Consider the following 19171-nt stretch of genomic DNA (forward strand, 5'->3'; position numbering starts at 1 on the left):
GATTATCCCGTCTGCTTTTATTTTCCAAATAAATCAACCTTCTAGTTTATTTCATAGAAGTTCGTGTAACAAATACCTGAAAGGTATTATCTTACCGACATTTGTATGGTGTTTTATGTGTTTTCTCAAGTTTCAGAGGCAAACACTGTTGCCACGGTTACCGAAGACACTCTTGAGTCTACTGGGATATGTAGCTCAAAGGGTCAGAATTTATGGGAGGTTAGGCAGTTGTTTTCAATCATTACCCACATTTCTTCACTTTGAAGCACGAAGGTAGCAAGCCTTTCAGCTCAAGTTTTGCTCTGTAGTATCAAAAACAGTGAATTATTTTTTCGCGTATGTAGTCTGGAAATTAAGTAAGATTTAGGCTCACTTTGTGCCATTCAGAGGCTTTTATTGTGGTGATAATGGCATCCTCAGGTCAGCCGTTCAGGTTGAAAGGGCTCCTGTCCGACAAGGTAAGCCTAAAACACTGTGTGTGTGTGTGTGTGTGTGTGTGTGTGTGTGTGTGTGTGTGTGTGTGTGTGTGTGTGTGTGTGCGCGCGCGCGCGCGCGTGCGTGCGTGGGGGCATTTGGCTAGTCCACACAATGACAAAATACCCTTAAACATGGTTTTAGAGCTATGGTGAGAATTAACTTTTAGTCTAGATTAGGATTAGGAATAAAACAGCATTGGTAGGGTATGGATTAGGCATAGTGGAGTCCCAAAAATGAACTGATGTCAATGGAGGGTCCACACATGGATACAGAGACAAGTATGCATATGTGTGTCTGTGTTTTTATTTTCTAAATATATGCAAAGATAAAGTTTCAGTACCTTTTGCCACCATTACCGGATTCCCTAAAAAGAAGCAATACAACTGAAAATAAAATCTAATAGTATTTATAAATGAAAGAGATGCACAGGGTGAAACTTCAGAATACATGGGCTTGTGGTTTTTGCAACAGAAAGATAGAAAAATGTAGATTTTTGTCAGAAATTCTCCACATTGCATTGCTGCTGGTAAATGACCTCCTTTAAGATGTCTGGGCAATGATTTGGGGGTTTAATCTGAGGATTTAAGGCAATACCTATACGCTTCCTGTGAAATAAACTGCATACATCATCTCTCATGCCTCGATTTTCACACTCCCTCTGCAACTCAAGGTAAGCTTCTGAGGATTTTCAAAAAAGCTAAAGTGACCACTAGACCTGTGCTTATGCTCAGGCCTTTTGCCTTTCTTTAAGACAAACTATTCACTTAATTTTCTCTTTTTTTCCAAATAGGTATCTGTGAAGAAGAATAATGACACTGATCAGTGGAGAAAGGTGTGAGAACATTTTCATTATTTGAAATTAGTAATTCATTAGTGCAAATTCCTTTAATTTGGGGATTCATATTTTTGTTAATTTTTGCTTTCAACTCTTTCTTTCTTTAGCGAGTGTTAAAAGCTTCTGAGTTTGCTGTATCCGAAGTCTTCTCCCACAAAAAAACGCATTCAGGAAACAGCAGGCTGGCTGCACCTTTGCAAAGCCTCGACCAGTTTACAGATCACGATGATGCGTACAGCGAAGGTTCATGCAAGAAGACAAACAGAACCCAAATGTTCAAATCAGACATTTGTTTTGACTTTTATTTGAATTGAAATGAAAATCACCTTTATTTTTGATCAATTTTAATTTTCTTATTTTTTGTTAAAAATGACATAAGTCATGTAAAAATATTATTTTAATAATATAATATTTTGTATATATGAGTGAAGAATATCTGGGCCTATTGGATATTAAATTACACATTTTCTAATTTATTATTTGTCTTTATAGACCTGAATTCTGAACATTTCATGTTTTTACATGTTTATTGCAGCTCAGGCTCTTCTTGGTGACTGGTTGGGGACTAAATTGCGATTGGAGCTGGAGATGGACGATGCAGACGACCCGAGAAACACCGCTGAAAATACCCAACCTGCTGCTTTTGCCCACAACTACAGCAATTTTGATGGTAAATAGCTTGTTACTCTGAATCTGAGGGGTTTTATTTTCAGTTGCTGTGTTGCACGTTTAACATTTGATGGAAAACACCCACAGATCTGTATGCCCGCCTGGCTGAAGAAGAAGAGCAGTCTGTCGTTAACAGCTTCCTACAAAACCTAACGGAGCAGGAGCTGCTAGACTCCAGGATGGTGAAGGAACTCTCTCTCAATGATGGAGAAATCAGGAAAAAGTTCATAAACCCAGTAGTTACCATGGAAGCAAGGCACCAACAGGTATGTCAGTGTAGACGCTGTGGTCCAGAGCGATGATGGTTCACTGTTAACTCAAACTGCTGCTGGTTACGGGTGGAGGTGCGGGAGAACAGACTACGACGGGACGCTGAAAGGAAGAAACGGCTGATGGAAAAGGAGGCCAGGAAGGAGGCAAAGAGGAGGGAGTGGGAGGAGGAGATGAAAAAGAAGCAAGAGGAATGTAGGGAGGAGAAGATGGTGCAGAAGGAGATGATGAAACTACGGCGTCAGATGGAGGAGAGGAGAGGGCTTGAACGTCGAGTTCGACAGAAGTGAGTTTTAGAACCGTGTTTGTCTCTGAAAGGCTTTTCAACCTTTTATCTGTATAATTTTTGTTTTTGCACAGAGAAAGAGAACAGGAAGTGCAAAAGGAAGTCAGGAGTGCTCAACCAATCCCAATCCCTCCCACAAAACAAAAGCATCTAAAGGAATCCCATCAACAACTTGAGCAAAACATTCAAACTCTGATTCACATGAGCAAATTAAAGGTAGGAGACGTGTCGATGCTGCGTTCAGTGGGTTTTCGTGCACTTCCTGCTCAAATTAATGCCTCTGTACACATTTTAGTGTTTGCACAGACACTTTTCTGGGTGGCACTCAGTAGTGTTGGACAAAAAGTTATGTATGGACAAGGTGGTGGCTCTTTGTAATTGGAGGAGGCGGCTGAAGGCCTGGCAAGCTTGGCGATCGCTGGTGTGGGCGGCGCATAGGCAGCGAGAGGTGGCGAGAACAGAGGAGGCGCTGCGAAAAGAAAACAGGTATGAAAGTTGTAAACAAAAAAAGATTCATGAGAGCCTCCTGAGCAGTTAACGTGGTCACTTCTGCTCCCCTCTACAGACAAACGCAGCTCGCTGCAGAAAGTGACCGAAGGCGGTTGTTACGGCGATGTCTGGGTGAGTGGCAGCTATGGTGTCGGACGGAGAAGGCCCGACGGGAGCTTTTTGCTCGACAACAGGAGACCAAAGAAAAGATGGCTGCTGTGTCTGTAGGAAAACTCACGGTTGCAGAAAATTCTGCCGATCCACTGAAAACTGCCCCACTAGAGGAGGTGAGGGACACTCTACACATATCCACTAACAAACTATTCAAGTTTTCACTGAAAATAAACTTATAAATGATCCAATAAGTGCCTGAAGGGCCAGCGCTCTCTATGAAACCATGCTTAGGGCCCTTTACTGACGCATTTTGAGATGTAAATAAAACAACAATCCTCCTCCAACCCTTCTTCTCGCGTGGGACAACCTGAACCTATCAGGATGAAGGAAGACATCTCAGCTGAATTATTAACGACTCTGGAGAAAGGAGGTGGAGGAAGAAGAGGGCAAATGGCGAATTTTCTACACAGAAACGGCTTGTTTGGGTGCAACTTTACCTTATTTCATTGTCCTTCTCTACCTCCCCATCATTCTCACCTGGCTTCAACGTTACTATTTAGTAAAGGCAAAAATACCCAAATAGACAAGTAGGACCAGCTTGGAGCAATGAGAAAACTGAGCTTAATGTCAGAGTTCTTGGAAGAAGAGTAAAACAAAAATTAACTTCTGCTGATCTAAGTTAGAGCTGTCAAATTATGTAGATTTGTTTTATTCAGGGAAGAGGACCTGACTCAAGTGGAGGAGTTTAAGTATCTCAGAGTCTTGTTCACGAGTGAGGGAAAGATGGAGCGCGAGATCGATGCAGTGATGCGGGAGCCGGAAGGCGAAGCTCCCGATTTACCGGTCAATCTACGTTCCTACCCTCACCTGTGGTCATGTGCTTAGTGACAGAAAGAACAAGATCTCAGATACAAGCGACCGAAATGAGTTTTCTCTGCAGGGTGTCTGGGCTCTGCCTTAGAGATAGGGTGAGAAGTTTGGTCATCCAGGAGGGGCTCAGAGTAGATCTGCTGCTCCTCCACATCGAAAGGAGCCAGTTGAGGTGGCTCAGGCATCTAGTTAGGATGCCTCCTGGACGCCTCCCTGGTCCAACTGGGTGGAGACGTAAAGGAAGACCCAGGACATGCTGGAGGGACTATGTCCCTCAGCTGGCCAGGGAAGGCCTTGGGATTTCCCTGGAGGAGCTGGCCCAAGTGGCTGGGGAGAGGGAAGTCTGGGCCTTCCTGCTTAGGCTACTGCCCTTGCGACCCGACCTTGCATAAGTGGAAGAAAATGAATGGATGTTTTATTCGCATGAGATAATTGCAATTTTTTATGTGTCCTGTAGATGGGTCACCACATGTCAGATACGTACGCTCCTGATCCCTTGGCAGTGCATCAGGATAAACCTTCTTCAGGTACAGATTTCCTGCCCTCTCAGCCATGGCAGGTGACCCGACGTCACGTAGCCCCCACCGCTGCAGAGCTCCTTGAGGCACGGCGAATCGCAGAAAGCGACGTTTTGGCCAGTAAAACAAGAACAGTGTCATCAGCTGGCAGGTTTGAGAACAGACACGCCGTCCAGCAGCAGATCATCATGCAGCAGAGGAAACTGCTAAAGGAGCAGCAGGAGCAAATCACACGTCTAAAGGAGAAGCAGAGCATGATGGGTCTTGAGCTGGAAATTGAGAAAACTTCACAGCTCACACAGCTGTCAGTGCTGAGAGGCTCCCGACCAATGAGCTGCAGCGTTGACCCAAAGGAGCAGAGGTTGGCTCACTAATTTTTAAAATCAAACCATTTTTTCATCAGCGTTACTAAAAACTAGGAGTGTGTATTGGCAAGAATCTGGCAATACAATATATTACATACTAACAGCAAGCATTTGTCATTTTTTAACAATGAATCTTTTTGGAAAACTCAGGCCTCAAGCTTCTAAGACACATCCAGTGTTATCGCGAGATCTCGTTTTGTCTGAATGATGGAGGTAAAGCCTGCTGCCATCTAGCAGTTGGAGTTTGAATTGCATCGCACAAAATAAATACAGTAAATGTTTCATAACATCACATATTGCGATATTTCCTTGAATATTTCACATACATATCAGATGAGGTACTCTTCATGGAGGAGTTTTTTTTACTTAAAGTTAAAGTCCCATAGTCATCATCACACACTGGTGAAATTCACCTCCACATTTGACCCATCCCCGTGGGGAGCAGTGCTGCCCCCCCCCCCCCCCCCGCGACCCTACATGAACAAGCGGTTTCAGAAAATGGATAGATGATTACCTTTCCTGAGATCGCAATTTAAAAAAACCTCAGAATGAGGAGTAACATGCTGGAAGCTTAATTTTTTTATTCTACATAAAATATAGTTTTTGACTTGACCACGGTTTCAGGCTTATGTCCAGTCTGGCGTTATTTCCACTTCGCCTTTAGTCAGTACACCTTTCATTTTCTGAATGAAAAACTTCAGAGAAGGATGGAGATGATGTGAGCATGCAGACGCAGTTATGACAGGCTCTTTTTTCCTTCATCTGGCTGTTATCATCACCGTTACAGAGCACCGACGGCTCCAGCAGAACCTGATAGCCAGAAAGAACCTTCGAGGAAAGCTGTCTCAAGGCAGACGTGCCCCCATCCTATCATCACAGGTCAGTCCGCCGGCTCAGCGGCTCAGAGCAAACCCACGAGGCTACACGGAAGTTGTAAAGTGTTCACATATGGCTGTAAATTGTCCATTTACTGTGTCAGGATAATACATTTATCATGTGCTGTTTAGGCTAATGTACAAGACTGCTAAACAGAAGGGAATCATTTGCATAATAATGATAAATTGCAGCCAACAATGGAGCCCCAGGCAGAGCTGTTGTTCACACCTCAGTAACATTTTATCTGTAGGAACATTTAAAGTCTATGAATGTTTCTCACAGGCAACAAGGAGCTGCTTGTACCAAACAGATGGGAGTTTCTGACACTTTTTCTTAAAAGTTTGTTGGATTTAGTTCATTAATTATTTATTTTCCAACTTTTCCTCTCTGCAGTTCAAAAAAAAAACCCAGATCTGTGTGTCAAACCAAGTTTTCTGACTTTTGGGGTCAAATCTGTTCAAGACGACCACCATAGTTAACTCTCATTTAGAAATACAAAAATGGTTATAACTCAGTCAGCTTTACAGATGTTGAGGTTGAAGTTAGTTTTTTGCAGCTTAGAGAAACTCACAACACAGAGTTATAACTCACTCATTGTTCTTGTGACGTCATGTTATTTGCTAGATTTGACCAAAACAGCTACAACACCATTATTTCTAAACATAAGAGGATTTTAGTTCATCCATCTATCCATCATTTTCTGCTTCTTTGAGGTCGGGTTGTGGGGGCAGCAGCCTAAGCAGGGAGGTCCAGACTTCCCTGTCCATAGCCACGTGGGCCCGCTCCTCCGGGGGAGCCGGAAGGCTCAGCTCTCTCTTCACCACGACAGACCGGTACAACGCCCGCATCAATGCAGACGCAGCACCAACCCGCCTGTCCATCCATCTTTCCCTCGCTTGTGAACAAGACCCAGAGATACTGAACCCCCTCTACTTGAGGCAAGACCTCCTCCCTGACCCGGAGAAGGCTTTCCCGACTCAAGGCCATGTTCTCTCAGATTTAGAAGAGCTGATTCTCATCCCAGCTGCTTCACACGCAGCTGCAAACCACTCCAGCAAAATCTGGAGATCATGTTCTGATGAGGCTAACAGGACCACATCATCTGCAAAAAGCAAAGACTCAATCCTTAGGCCACCAAAACGGATCCCCTCAGCACCTTGGCTGTGCCTAGACATCCTGTCTATAAAAGATACGAACAGAATTGGTGACAAAAGGGCAGCATTTACAGATAAATCAATTAAGGCTCACAGCTGCTCCAGATTTGAACCCATTAGCACAACCTTCTCACCCTGATGGATAATAAACGACGCGCTTCATCTCAAACTGTCTTCTCTCTTACCTTTCTGCCACAGTACCCATCAATCTCTTCCATTTCTCTGCATGGAAGCAGAGAGGATTACCTTCTTAGTGTCAGCTGACCCATACCCTCCTCTTTAACTTATTCCAACTCACAGCCGAAGGGAAATTGCTTTTATTAATAAAATTTTGTTCAAACTTTAAAAAATGCATAATTTCCTCCAGGCTTTTTGGAAGGTTTTTGATGATGCACTCTTATGTCTGGTCTGTCTCTGAAGCCATGGAAGCTCGCGCACGACGGCGAGCAGAGCAAAGAAAGGAGATCGAGGAACTCAAAAGAAAGAAAGAGGAAACAAAGCTGGTGAGAACTCCTCATAGAGTGATTGTTGCGCTTTGAGACTTTCAAGCCTGGTTTGACTGGAAATCTTTCAGGCTGAGATGAAAGCTGCTGAGGAGCAAAGGCAAAGGGAGGAAGAGGAGGAGAAACGCCAGGCGGCAGAGAGGAAGAGGGAGGAGAAGAGGCTGGAGAGACAGGTGAGGTGGATTGACTTGAGTTTATTTGTTTTAAGAAGCTTCTCCTGTGATACTCAGGATCAAAATCATGTGTTTTCCAGAGGGAGGAGGAGAAGCAGAGGCAGCGGGAGCGGCATCAGGAGCTCATGAGGCTGGCCCATCAACACTACAGCACAACCTTGTTGTCACGTCGAGGCCTGGTGCCATGGAAACGCCTCATTCAGTTAAAACAAGCCAGCGTGGAGGTGAGTGACATCCTGTACACTGCAGCTATCAGCTCACAGAGACATAAAAATCTATTAGGAGCTCTGGAGCTGAGGGATTATCATATTTCACAATAGATAAATCCTCAGATTCCCCAGAGATGAAGGGACACTTCTCACCTCCGAGAGCAAATGCTGAATCAAAATGACATTATGACTCCACTGATGTTAGAATGGGAGATTCTGATTACCAGCAGTGAAAAGAACACACACCCTGTGTGTGTGTGTGTGTGTGTGTGTGTGTGTGTGTGTGTGTGTGTGTGTGTGTGTGTGTGTGTGTGTGTGTGTGTCCAACAGAAGCCAAACCGCTGGAAGGAAAAGAAAGTAAAATAAAAAATGGTTTATCACGGGCATGAGGATCATTTCTGGTGCTCAGTTCATCAGTGTGAAATGTTAGTTGTGTTGTGTTGCGTGCACGCTGATCCGCTCACAAAGCGAAACATCCTTCACCTCAGACCGGATGTGGAAGATCGTGTAATTCCCAAAAACAAAAGAAAGGTCCGATTTTTGCTGAAATTCCAAGACATGTGGAACTATCAGGAGTGCACGCACAAGAAACTGACTAGTGTGGATAAATAAATATTGTGTTCTTTTTATAATGCGTAACAATTTTTACAACGCTCATTGTCCCGGTAACTTACTCTGTTCAACCACTTTGTCTTAAAACTGCATTTTGGAGTTTTCTCCGTTCAAGAATGTACGATGTTTTAGAAATCCGTAAAAGTGATCGCTTTACTCAGAGATTTAATGAAGGCAGTACGTCAACTTTTTTTTTGCTAAGCCTGCCTGTAAACCCCTATGCAATTTAAACTGCGCTGCTCAGTATTAGCCAGTAGCGTTAGACATCTGCTTACGAACAGATGTCGTTGACAGTGTGCCAACATGTTTGCAAAAGTATCCAAACTGATGTAGCCTGGCAAGCCATCCTATATATGTAGACACACTGCCCAGCCAAAAGAAAGGTCGCCACCAAACAAAAGGTCACACTCTAATATTTCGTTGGACCGCCTTTAGCTTTGATGACAGCACATTCACTGTGGCATATTTACAATAAGCTTCTGCAGTGTCCAGGGTTATTTCCATCCAGTGTTGCATTAATGTTTCACCAAGATCTTGCATTGATGATGGTAGAGTCTGGCCGCTGCACAAAGCCTTCTCCAGCACATCCCAAAGATTCTCAATGGGGTTAAGGTCTGGACTCTGTGGTGGCCAATCCATGTGTGACAATGATGTCTCATGCTCCCTGAACCACTCGTTCACTGTTTGAGCCTGATGAATCCTGGTATTGTCGTGTTAGAATATGCTCATCCCATCAGGGAAGATGGAATAACCTGGTCATATTCAGGTAGTCAGGTGACCTTATTCTTGTTGCTGAACCTAGACCTGACCAACTGCAGCAACCCCAGATCATAGCACAGTAGGCGCTAGGCACGATGGGTGCATCAATTCATCTGCCTCTCTTCTTACCCTGATGCACCATCACTCTGGAACAGGGTCCATCTGGACTCAGACCAGTTTTTAATAATGCGTTGGACAGTTCTTAACCCAGTTTTTTACTCTTAGATGTTTTCTCTGCATGCCAGTGATCTGACCCTTCTCAAACGGACTAGCATCTTTTCTGTGACCACAAGAAGTGTCTTTCCACATGGTTGTTTAAGAAATGAGAAGCAGCTCTACTTACCAGTTGTTGCAGCTGAAAGATAATCGCCCTGCAGTAATTAAGCAATAGGAGGATTGTAGCTATTTGCTCTGTTAAATCCAGGTGTTGACTTTTTTGCCTGTAAATTAAACACCCGGAGCAACAGGTAACGCTAAAAAACCTCTAAAATACCACCAGGCTTCAAAAGACTGAAAACATGAAATAAAATAAAATCAACTCACACATTTATTTCATTCCCAGAATGCTCCTGTTGTGTTGTTTTTACACATGTCCTTATTTATTTCTGTCATTTAATTGTAAATGTGTGTTTTTCTTTCAGCTGGCTGAGAATCACCACCGCCTCAACGTCCTGAAGCGATGCATTCTGGGATGGCAGCAGCACACAAGAGAGTCTGTATCTGAGAAAGAGGCTCGTGCTGATCGATTTTATCAACACTTTCTGCTGCAGAGGAGCTTAAACTGCTGGAAAAGAGTGTGTACACACACACACACACACAAATAACCACGTACTCCAACAGAAATCACTATTCTGCTTCCTAATCCTTCCCAATATAAAGCCTAAATCTTCACAATGTGTCCAGTTTCCCTCTTCCTGTCTGACCAAATACATCAAAGAAACTTTATAATTTACTGAAAATATTTATTTAGTTATTTTTTTTACAAAAAAAAAAGTTTGATTTATTTTTGCTTTAAATAAGTTCAGTCGTTTCCCAGCATCCTGTCCTCTGGTGTTTGTTTCAGATGCGAGACATGAGAAGGATCCAGGAGCAGCAGGCAGATCATTTTTATCGTAAACACACTCTACGGAGGGTTCTGCTCGGACTTCTGGACCACGTAACCCAGGAGAGGCTGGTGGAGTTGGACAGTCAAAACCTGGCTCAAGAGCACAATGACAGGTCTGTTAATTTGCCAAATCCCTGAAATTACATTAATTATCCTCTAAAAGGTTTAAATCTCTTGTTTAAGAAGATCCTTGAAAGTTCCCTTTTTACATTTTTTTTCCTCCAAGATTTGTCAAACTATAAATAATTCATATAATTTCCACCAGCTGCTATTTTCAAAAATCCCTTAAATATATTGTGGAATAAAATTAAATGGTGTAAATATAGAATCCCTATAATTCATCCTGTTATCGCTCACTTTCTCCGTCTGTTTGCTTTGTAGACGGATTCTGCTGAAGACTCTCCAGGCCTGGAGGCAGCTTCCAAGCGTGCTGCGCAGCGAACGGCGGCGGGACAAGCGCCGGGAGAAGCTGAGCAGGAAAGTTGCAGAGGTTTTACCCGATTTCTGCTCCCGTCCAACGTAAAGCCTCCGAGAGAAACGGCACAAGGGAACACAGAAACGTGACTCTGGAGGGAAAAGACGATGAAGCACCAGCTTACTTTTCACTTTTATTAAATAAATAACTTTGTTCATAGAAAATCCACAAACACAGAACACAAACTAAACAATCATCAAAAAAGGCTATAAAACTAATTAAAGACTAAATAAATAAATTCTAAATCATATTTTTGTGTGTACGGATTTGTTTGAAAGCTTAAAATAGGCAAAATAACTAATTATATTAATGCAAATGACTGTTATAGCATATTAATTAGCACAGAGGAGTTTGCAATGCAAAGAAGGTGCAATAAATATAAGTAATTAAGTGTCTTCTGATTGTTGACGTTGGTTATGAGAATGAACCAACAGATATTGGAAGTTTATTCAAGTTTTTCTTGCTTGCAGCGGTCCACCGAGACACGAGACCATAGCAGAGACATGAAGTCAGTCTTTATGTCCACAGGAGGACCGCCAGAGTGAAGGAAGTGGTCTGAAACTGTTAATAAGAGACACAGTGCAGCTCCAGCCCAACGCTGCCATCTAGTGGGTGAAAACTGAAATGCAGCAGCAAACAGTCACACTAAATCAGCAGGAGAAGCAGGCTTCAGCTTGTCTCCCATGGAGATGAACTCAGACCAGTTCCCACGCAGACCTTGAGTATAAACGCCCGTGTCCACGACGAGTCCCCAGTAGGCGCTGCGGGCGGTCTTCTCCCTCAGGGCGGCGCGGGCCTCCCGCTCCGTCACGTTGTGGCTGATGTTGATGAGTTGAACTAAAAGCAAATGGAGCAGCCCACCAGTCACCATGCTACTGTACCATGCACAGGTGAAACACAACGCAGTGCTGGAGAACACACAAGAGAACATGCATCACCAATAGTCACTGTAAAACTGAATATGTTCCGTTTTTGCAGTAAATGATGTCTGAGCAGCTCAAAGGGGCCAATTCTCAAATACTGGAACTAAAAACTTCCACAACAAAAAGGGGTTTGATGAAGTCTTAAAACAATATCTGAAAGCTGACATAACAGACGAGAACTTCACTGAAAAACGAGTATCAAAACTCCCCATGACGTCTCAGTTCAAACAGCGTCACTCAGCTATTTAAAGAACAGAAATCTGCTCTGCTGGAGAAATATTCTGCTTCCATTCGCTCTTTCTGCACCAGGACGTGTTTCCTTTAGATAGAGAACACAGCTGTGAGTGGAAAGAAATGTGTTTCACAGTCGATTAGGATCAAAATCACTTTCAAGGTTAATGTTTCAGATTGTATAATTCAGCTTTTTAAAAAAAATTGGTGCAAATGATCTCTTAAGTCTTACCTGCAGGAAATTAAATTAGCCTTTTGGATTTGTGTGTACTTATGCCAATTGTGAGTCCGTTTTTGGGGTGACTCAAATGAATTATTCATTTTCATTTATTTTTTAAATGAAAGAGAAAAATATCTTTTATATAGCTCCTCTCTAGATATTTTTTTTTAATAGATTAAAGTAGATTTGTAGGGTATTTTTTATTTTCCTTTCTATGGTGTATTTTTCATATTTTTTACAGATTCATGGGAAAAAGAAGGATCACAATCTTAGGGTTTTATGCATCAGGATGTAATTAAAATGATACGATCTGCATGTTTCTCTTACGATCCCACCATGTTTGTGATCTGTCTGGATTTTGACTAATCGACTAATTTTCAGCTGTTTTGTTGGAGATTAGCTGCAGTTTGTGTGATGTCCTGTTTTATGACCCAGTTTGGCCCAGCTGTCAGATGGACGGTCTCACGTCTGACTCTAGATTATTTTCATACACAGAAGAGTTCAGTGACTGCAAGGAGCCCAAACCATGATCTCTCCACTGCCATGCTGACAACTGCAACTTTTTCTTTTAAAGGGTAATGAAGGAGTGGCTTTAATGGCTAATGTGAATTATATAATAGTTCTATGATCAATAAAATACATGTTTATTAAGTTCTTTACACTAAATCCCTCTCACATAAAGCAATTTCAGCCTATTTATTCTTGACAGTTTCAGTGCCTTCCAGAATGAGCCGTTTCAGGGCTCTGTTTCTTTAAGAAAACAAGTTGGCCACGTCCACCCCTTTTCCCGCTGAGGCTGCTATAAGCTGAGAAGCTCGATATCTGAGAGGAGCTTGGAGTAGACTCCTTTACTCTTGCACGTGAGCAGTGGTTCTATGCTAATCTACTCGTTTGTGACATCACAAACAGGGACTTTTAGGAATGTCTCATTTTAGGCTTAAATTCCCAAAACCAAGAATTGAAGGCCACAGATGGATGTTTGTTTTTTCATATTTGGAGGGTGTATAGAGGCATTGGAGCCTCACATTGCATACAAAAGGGGAGTTTGGGATAATATATCCAATTAAATCCTGCAATAACGGTGGAAATTGTTCTTTTATTCAGTAAATGAAACTGTGAGATTTCACACACTTGAGGTCAAATGACATAAAGGCCTGGACACACCACTGATGGAAAGACACGTTTGCGTAAATCTACCAAAGACATGGCGGTGTAGCTTGCTGCGCCTGAAGCAGCAGCGACTAAATCAAAAAAATCTAAATGTGTGACAAGCTGACATCAGCAGAACGCCCTGCTGGAAGCAGAAGCTTCAGAACCATCTGACGCCTGAAATTTGGTCACGCTGAGATTCTATTCAATTATAAACTTTGTGAACATTTATTATGAAAGGAAAGCCATGTGATACCGTATAAAAATGGGCTTTATGGCTTTTCAAAGCTCGATAAGACACTGTTTTTAGTGTTTTCTGGTGCTTGAACACCTATCAGCTGTTTTTATGCTAGATTAAAATCCTAATTTAAATGTCTCTAGCTATACTTGAGTTCTTTGTACCTGTATTGGTTGTAAACTCCGGGGCAGTACAGTAAAGCTGTGAGGACGTTTTGTCGAGGACACACACTCTGCAGCGCCAGGCTGATGCCGTACAGGGACGTGAACAGGAAGAAGACGAGCGTGAGCAGGAAGCTGCGGTGATTGGCCTGTCCCACACAGTTGTTTATCCTGCTCCAGCGCAGACAGAAGGAGGACACACACAAAGACTGTAAAGACATGCAGACATGCTGAGACCACACACACATAAGCACCAACACACACATCAGATGGCGATAAAAAATGTAAAGATTTGAGACAAGAAGGAAGTGACAGTCACCAGACACAGTGGTGGTCGAGACGCAGCACGCAGACGCCACAGATCCGGCAGTGTCCCGCCCTCGGAGGCCGCACCACCCTGCACACTGAGCACCAGTTCCTCCTGCTGCTCTCAAGCTCCGCCCCTTCCTGCTCTGTTGACCCAGCCCGACTGGCTGCTGTCTGTGAAACCTCCTGCCTCCCTGCGTTGAAGGATGAGTCTCTGTCTGGCAGGGGGGCGTAGTACGTCACCGTGCTGTGGACATCATCATTGTCCAGTCGCACAACACCGGGATCCCTCTTGGTGTGGAGAAGAGCCAACAGGGTGAGGATGACCCCCGAGGTCACTGCCACCAGCTCCACCCGTCCAACATCTCCACGTGGAAGCACCTCCCATATGAACAAGTAGTACATGTATGCTAAGGAGAACAGCGCCAGGCTGAGGAAGAACAGCGTCCGTCCTTTTTTGCGATGGGTGAAATAGTAGTACCATAACACTAAGCCGGGCAGAGCCATCAGAACCACGATGCCCAACAGGAAGTGGAGAGCAGCGAGGTGCAGCAAGGCAGGAAGAAGTATAAGAGGAGGGACAATGGATAGGTCCAGTTTTTGAGCGCCGCCCCACAGCCAGGGAACACGAATCCGGTCAGAGACGACTGTGGCTATCTGCGACAAGGATTCAGGTTTCTGAGGCTCCCTCTTAAAAAACCTGAGAGAAACAAGAAAAAAACAGTTTAAAAACAATACTGTAAGGTAACATGTTTTCCCGCTGGGTGTTGTGTTAACACACGCTTGTATGCTCCAGACCAAGAGAAACATCAAAGCTCCTGCTTTAATCAGCAGCTCCTGGCCAGTGGCGCCCCCTAGGGGGAAATTGCTTGAAGGTAAAACGCCTCTATTTCATTACACGCCGCTTTCACGTCCGGTGGAAAGCCGGGGTTAAGGTTAAAGTCCTATTAGTCAACACACACTGGTGAAATTCATCCTCTCATTTGACCCATCCCCGTGGGGAGCGATGAGCTGCAGCCGTGGCCACGCTCGGGATCTGTTGGGTGGTTTAACCCCCCAATCCAACCCTTAATGCTGAGCGTCAAGCAGGGAGGTCTTGGGCCCCATTGTTCAAGTCTTTGGTGTGACCTGACCAGGATTTTAACCCCAATCTCCCAGTCTCAGGGCGGACACTCCACCACTAGGCCACGAGGCAGCGTGTAGTTTCCTGGCACTAGGGAGCAGTACATACATACATTACAGGGTAGTTTTACACCATATCGCCATGACTGTTGCTAGTAAAAAAAAAAAAAACATTACGGTAAATGTGGAGCAGAAAGCGTGCAACCTCGCCATGACTGAGACTTTGGTGATCCTTCGGTTAAATGCATAGAGAGAATGCCATGCCGATTGTAGTTTTCTGGCGCTGTAGTTTCTGGATCTGCTCGGGGTCCTGCGCCTGCTGATGACATCATCACACTACAGCAATACCGCTGGGCCAAAATACATTGTACCTCTTTTTCAATTCTGTTTTTTCACGTTTTGGAAAGAGTTTAGCAGTTTAGTTAATAAAATCATGTTTCTTACTGCCTAAATGTTTTTAAATGTGGTAACGTAACTTCTGCAAGTCGTACTTTCAGCCAATCATCTAGTGTGATGTCATCAACAAGCGCAGGCCCCCGAGCCAACCAGAAGGAAACATGGCGTCTATTAAGGCATCCCCCAAAATCACTAGACCTGCTCTCTATGTACTTTAGACTTGATTTTTATGGTTTTATGGTACAAAGCTGTCAAAATTTTTCCAACAACTGGACATCATTTCATTCATTTTCAACAACATTTTGATGGATATTTCCAGAGATTAACAGTAAAAACTACACATTGTCTCTTTAAGCAAGTAACAAAATCAAGACCTAGAATTAATGACATTTCAAAAAGATTTCATGATATGATTCTTTTGCATATGTTAAAATAGGAAAGCAGTTCATATCTTAGGTAAATCGTTAGATGTTGGACTAAAATACAAGAGGGCCTTCTCTTTCTTTAACTGTTTAAATACACTGAAACGTAACTGAGCCTGAGCAGCTCCGACCGGTGTCGGTTTAACTCCTCTCACCTGTCACAGGCATCGTCCAGATCCTCGCAGTCGCAGCAACAGGTAGCAATGTGGCTGCGCTCTCCGTGTCTGTTCACATACTCACAGCAACACAAACCCTCCTCCTCCACCTCCTTCTGCTCCTTCTTGGCTTGCTTCTTCATGAAAGAGAGCACAGCAGCCTGCTGAAATAGTTGGAAAAGCGTTCTTTTGGTGGGTATTCTACTTGTGGATTGGAACAACAGTTGAGCGAGGAGAAAAGTGGCAGTTGAAGCACAAGCATTAATCTCAAAGCCCACTTTGCTTTAATAATCTTTGCATACAGCAGATTATCAGCCATTTGCATGGGTTTTAGATAATAAAGTGGGTCCAAACTTCTTTTTTTTAGGCAGATCCTGCTCATTTGACCCAATCTAAATCCATCTGCTCTCCACACATCTGTCACACATCTGTCACGTTTTAATGGTTTACATCCATGGATCCCTCCCACCAGCCTGGCGTTTGGACTTATTTATAGCACAGATGGATTTAGGTTGAGGTGTTGTCAGCATTTATAACAGTCACATGTCTTCGGTGTCCCCCTCAATATTAAACAAATATGATTAATTCTACATCAATCTGACAAATGCATCCATAATATGCTAGAATATTGCTGGTCTCACTCCATGCGAAGGCTTTAAAGGAAGACAGATTGGGTTTCATATAGCTCCAAACAGAACATCTGCTCCCTGGCAAGAAAAAAAATGAATACTAATGTAATGATTCATCCTATCTTTGTGTCTCTCAGCAGATCTATGTCTGTGTTGTGCATTTTTTCTTCATTCTAACAGTTCCAGCATATTTCTAACAGCCTTCTATGAAGAACAGCTGCTATTCTCTTGGAGGGATTAAGATTAAGATTCTCAGATGCTGAAACGCCTGTCACTCGCCTGAAAATCTGTGCCAGTGCCCTTTTTGTTAAATTGTGATCCTAACTAAAAATTGACTAACATTAAAATAACAATTATATTGTATTATGCAGTTATGTAATAGGGTTGCATGGTGCCTTAGAGCAAAAAGGTTGCAGGTTCAAATCCCAGCTGCAGCCTTTCTGCATGAAGTTTGCATGTTCTCCCCATGCACGTGTGGGTTTTGTCCAGGTGATCAAGTTCCCTGCCACAGACCAAAAACTTGCATGTTATTTTAATAACATGCATCCATACCCTACATTGTCCCTAGATGTGACTGTGTTTTGTCTCCCTGTCATGGACTCGCGACCTGTCCTGTGTCCCCCGCTTCTCACCTAATAAAACCTGGGGTTATGTACCAGATACCTGCAGCTTTAGTAAAGAAAAGATAATGACCGGATGAATTGTACAAAATTAATGCTTTATAAATTCACGTGCAGTACTCAAACTGTCCAGCAGGGGTCTGAAGACATGCTGTAAACAGCATGTGTTATTTAGTTTTTAGGAAAGTATACATCCTCTTAAAGATATAGCGCTCTTAGAAACTTAAATATATCAAGTAAGATATATATATATATTTTTTAATTTAAGAGTTAAATTTATTCTGTGAACACATTTCATTGTTGTTGTGAACAAATAAGCTACTTCCTGTTATTTTACTTTACCCACACAATGTATTGCCCCACACATTATTTAATCACGTTTACCGGACTCACGCGCTGCTTTAAAGGCTGGCTTTGAACACCTGAACATACGTGACACGGAGCTGCGGCGAGTCTACCGACTCCTGGGCGGAAGTCTCGGTCCGGGCTGCAGCGCTCGTTTCTGGCGTCTTTCTCGGCTTCACGAGGCTCGTTGTGCTCCTGAATGGGTCGGAGTTGTATCCGAGGCTGCCTGCCCTCCAGGTCCTGGTGCTGGCTCGGAGGGTTGAAGGCAGCGAAGCAGCTGAACGGTTTCCTTCTTGACGTCGAGGCAGACTTTCCCCGCCCAGGACTCCCACGCATGTATATTTTATCACCTACAGGGCCAAACTAAAGCTGCTGCTGCTGTGTCATTTAAATTAAGAAAAAATGTTTTGTAATCATTTTCTGAACATTTACACTCAGGAGTGTTACATTCACCCTGATTTATGCCATTCAGCTGTTAGAGAAATGGGAGGAACAAAGGTTTCACTCAAGCCTAAAATTATAAATGTTTTAAAAAGAAAACAAACTTCCTTGAGTTCCTCAGAAGGGAGGCAGCTGGGTTCTTTTATTTTCCTTTTAGCATATCTAGCCAATCCTTATCAGCAGGGTCGGTCCAAGTCTTTTTTGGGACCCTAGGGATGTTTTTCTTTGGGGCCCCTTCTATAAATAAGTCAACATCAGATGATTTGTCAACAATGGTTGATTTGGCTACACTTTGTGCATAACATATCCACTAATTTTAATGTATTTTGTAATTGGCATACATCATCAGTGTCTACTGATTTTAACCATACGGCAGTAGAAAAACCAACAAAATTGCTCTAATTATTTTGCTATTTGAAATGTGGATTGTTTGGGTCATTTAACTTGCATATGCCTTGGGCTAGCTTTGGCCATCAGAACAGATTCCAGACCAGAATTATGGAGATTTCTAGACATCACTTGTGGTACTCAAAAGAAATGTTGGCATCATTTACTTAGAAGCGGTAAAATAAACCAATAAAGCTTGAAATCCACAAATACAGGTCCTTCTCAAAAAATTTGCATATTGTGGTAAAGTTCATTATTTTTTGTAATGTAGTGATAAACATTAGACTTTCATATATATTAGATTCATTACACACAACTGAAGTAGTTCAAGCCTTTTATTGTTTCTAATATTGATGATTTTGGCATACAGCTCATGAAAACCCAAAATTCCTATCTCAAAATTAGCATATCATGAAAAGGTTTTCTAAACGAGCTATTAACCTAATCATCTGAACCAACTAATTAACTCTAAACACCTGCAAAATATTCCTGAGGCTTTGAAAAACTCCCAGCCTGGTTCATTATTCAAAACCGCAATCATGGGTAAGAGTGCCGACCTGGCTGCTGTCCAGAAGGCCATCATTGACACCCTCAAGCAATAGGATAAGACACAGAAAGAAATTTCTGAACGAATAGGCTGTTTCCAGAGTGCTGTATCAAGGCACCT

General features: G+C 43.0%; 2 protein-coding genes across 10 annotated transcripts; one reads left to right on the plus strand and one right to left on the minus strand.

The window, feature by feature from the left end:
• The first annotated feature begins 2 nt into the window (after nt 1-2).
• On the plus strand, nt 3-11009 carry ccdc191 (coiled-coil domain containing 191). Its single transcript, XM_015955180.3, has 17 exons — nt 3-458; nt 1268-1309; nt 1420-1555; nt 1848-1982; nt 2069-2247; nt 2326-2537; nt 2612-2753; nt 2833-3023; nt 3103-3313; nt 4468-4889; nt 5681-5772; nt 7344-7426; nt 7498-7599; nt 7680-7823; nt 9821-9973; nt 10243-10397; nt 10666-11009. The coding sequence occupies exons 1-17, from the start codon at nt 408-410 to the stop codon at nt 10805-10807; spliced, it is 2592 nt and encodes an 863-aa protein (XP_015810666.3). The 5' UTR covers nt 3-407; the 3' UTR covers nt 10808-11009.
• On the minus strand, nt 10880-18027 carry zdhhc23b (zinc finger DHHC-type palmitoyltransferase 23b). 9 transcript variants are annotated; one of them, XM_054751194.2, is made up of 5 exons: nt 17764-18027; nt 16083-16219; nt 14001-14687; nt 13685-13852; nt 10880-11667 (listed from the first exon to the last, which is right to left on the minus strand). In XM_054751194.2, the coding sequence occupies exons 1-5, from the start codon at nt 18010-18012 to the stop codon at nt 11400-11402; spliced, it is 1509 nt and encodes a 502-aa protein (XP_054607169.2). In that variant the 5' UTR covers nt 18013-18027; the 3' UTR covers nt 10880-11399. The 9 variants fall into 9 exon arrangements, with proteins under 9 accessions (XP_054607169.2, XP_015810669.3, XP_015810668.3 ...); XM_015955183.3 differs by having other exon boundaries at nt 16083-16243; XM_015955182.3 differs by having other exon boundaries at nt 16083-16246.
• Nucleotides 18028-19171: the final 1144 nt, after the last annotated feature.

This window comes from Nothobranchius furzeri, chromosome 7, assembly GCF_043380555.1.
Source record: "Nothobranchius furzeri strain GRZ-AD chromosome 7, NfurGRZ-RIMD1, whole genome shotgun sequence".
NCBI lineage: Eukaryota > Metazoa > Chordata > Actinopteri > Cyprinodontiformes > Nothobranchiidae > Nothobranchius > Nothobranchius furzeri.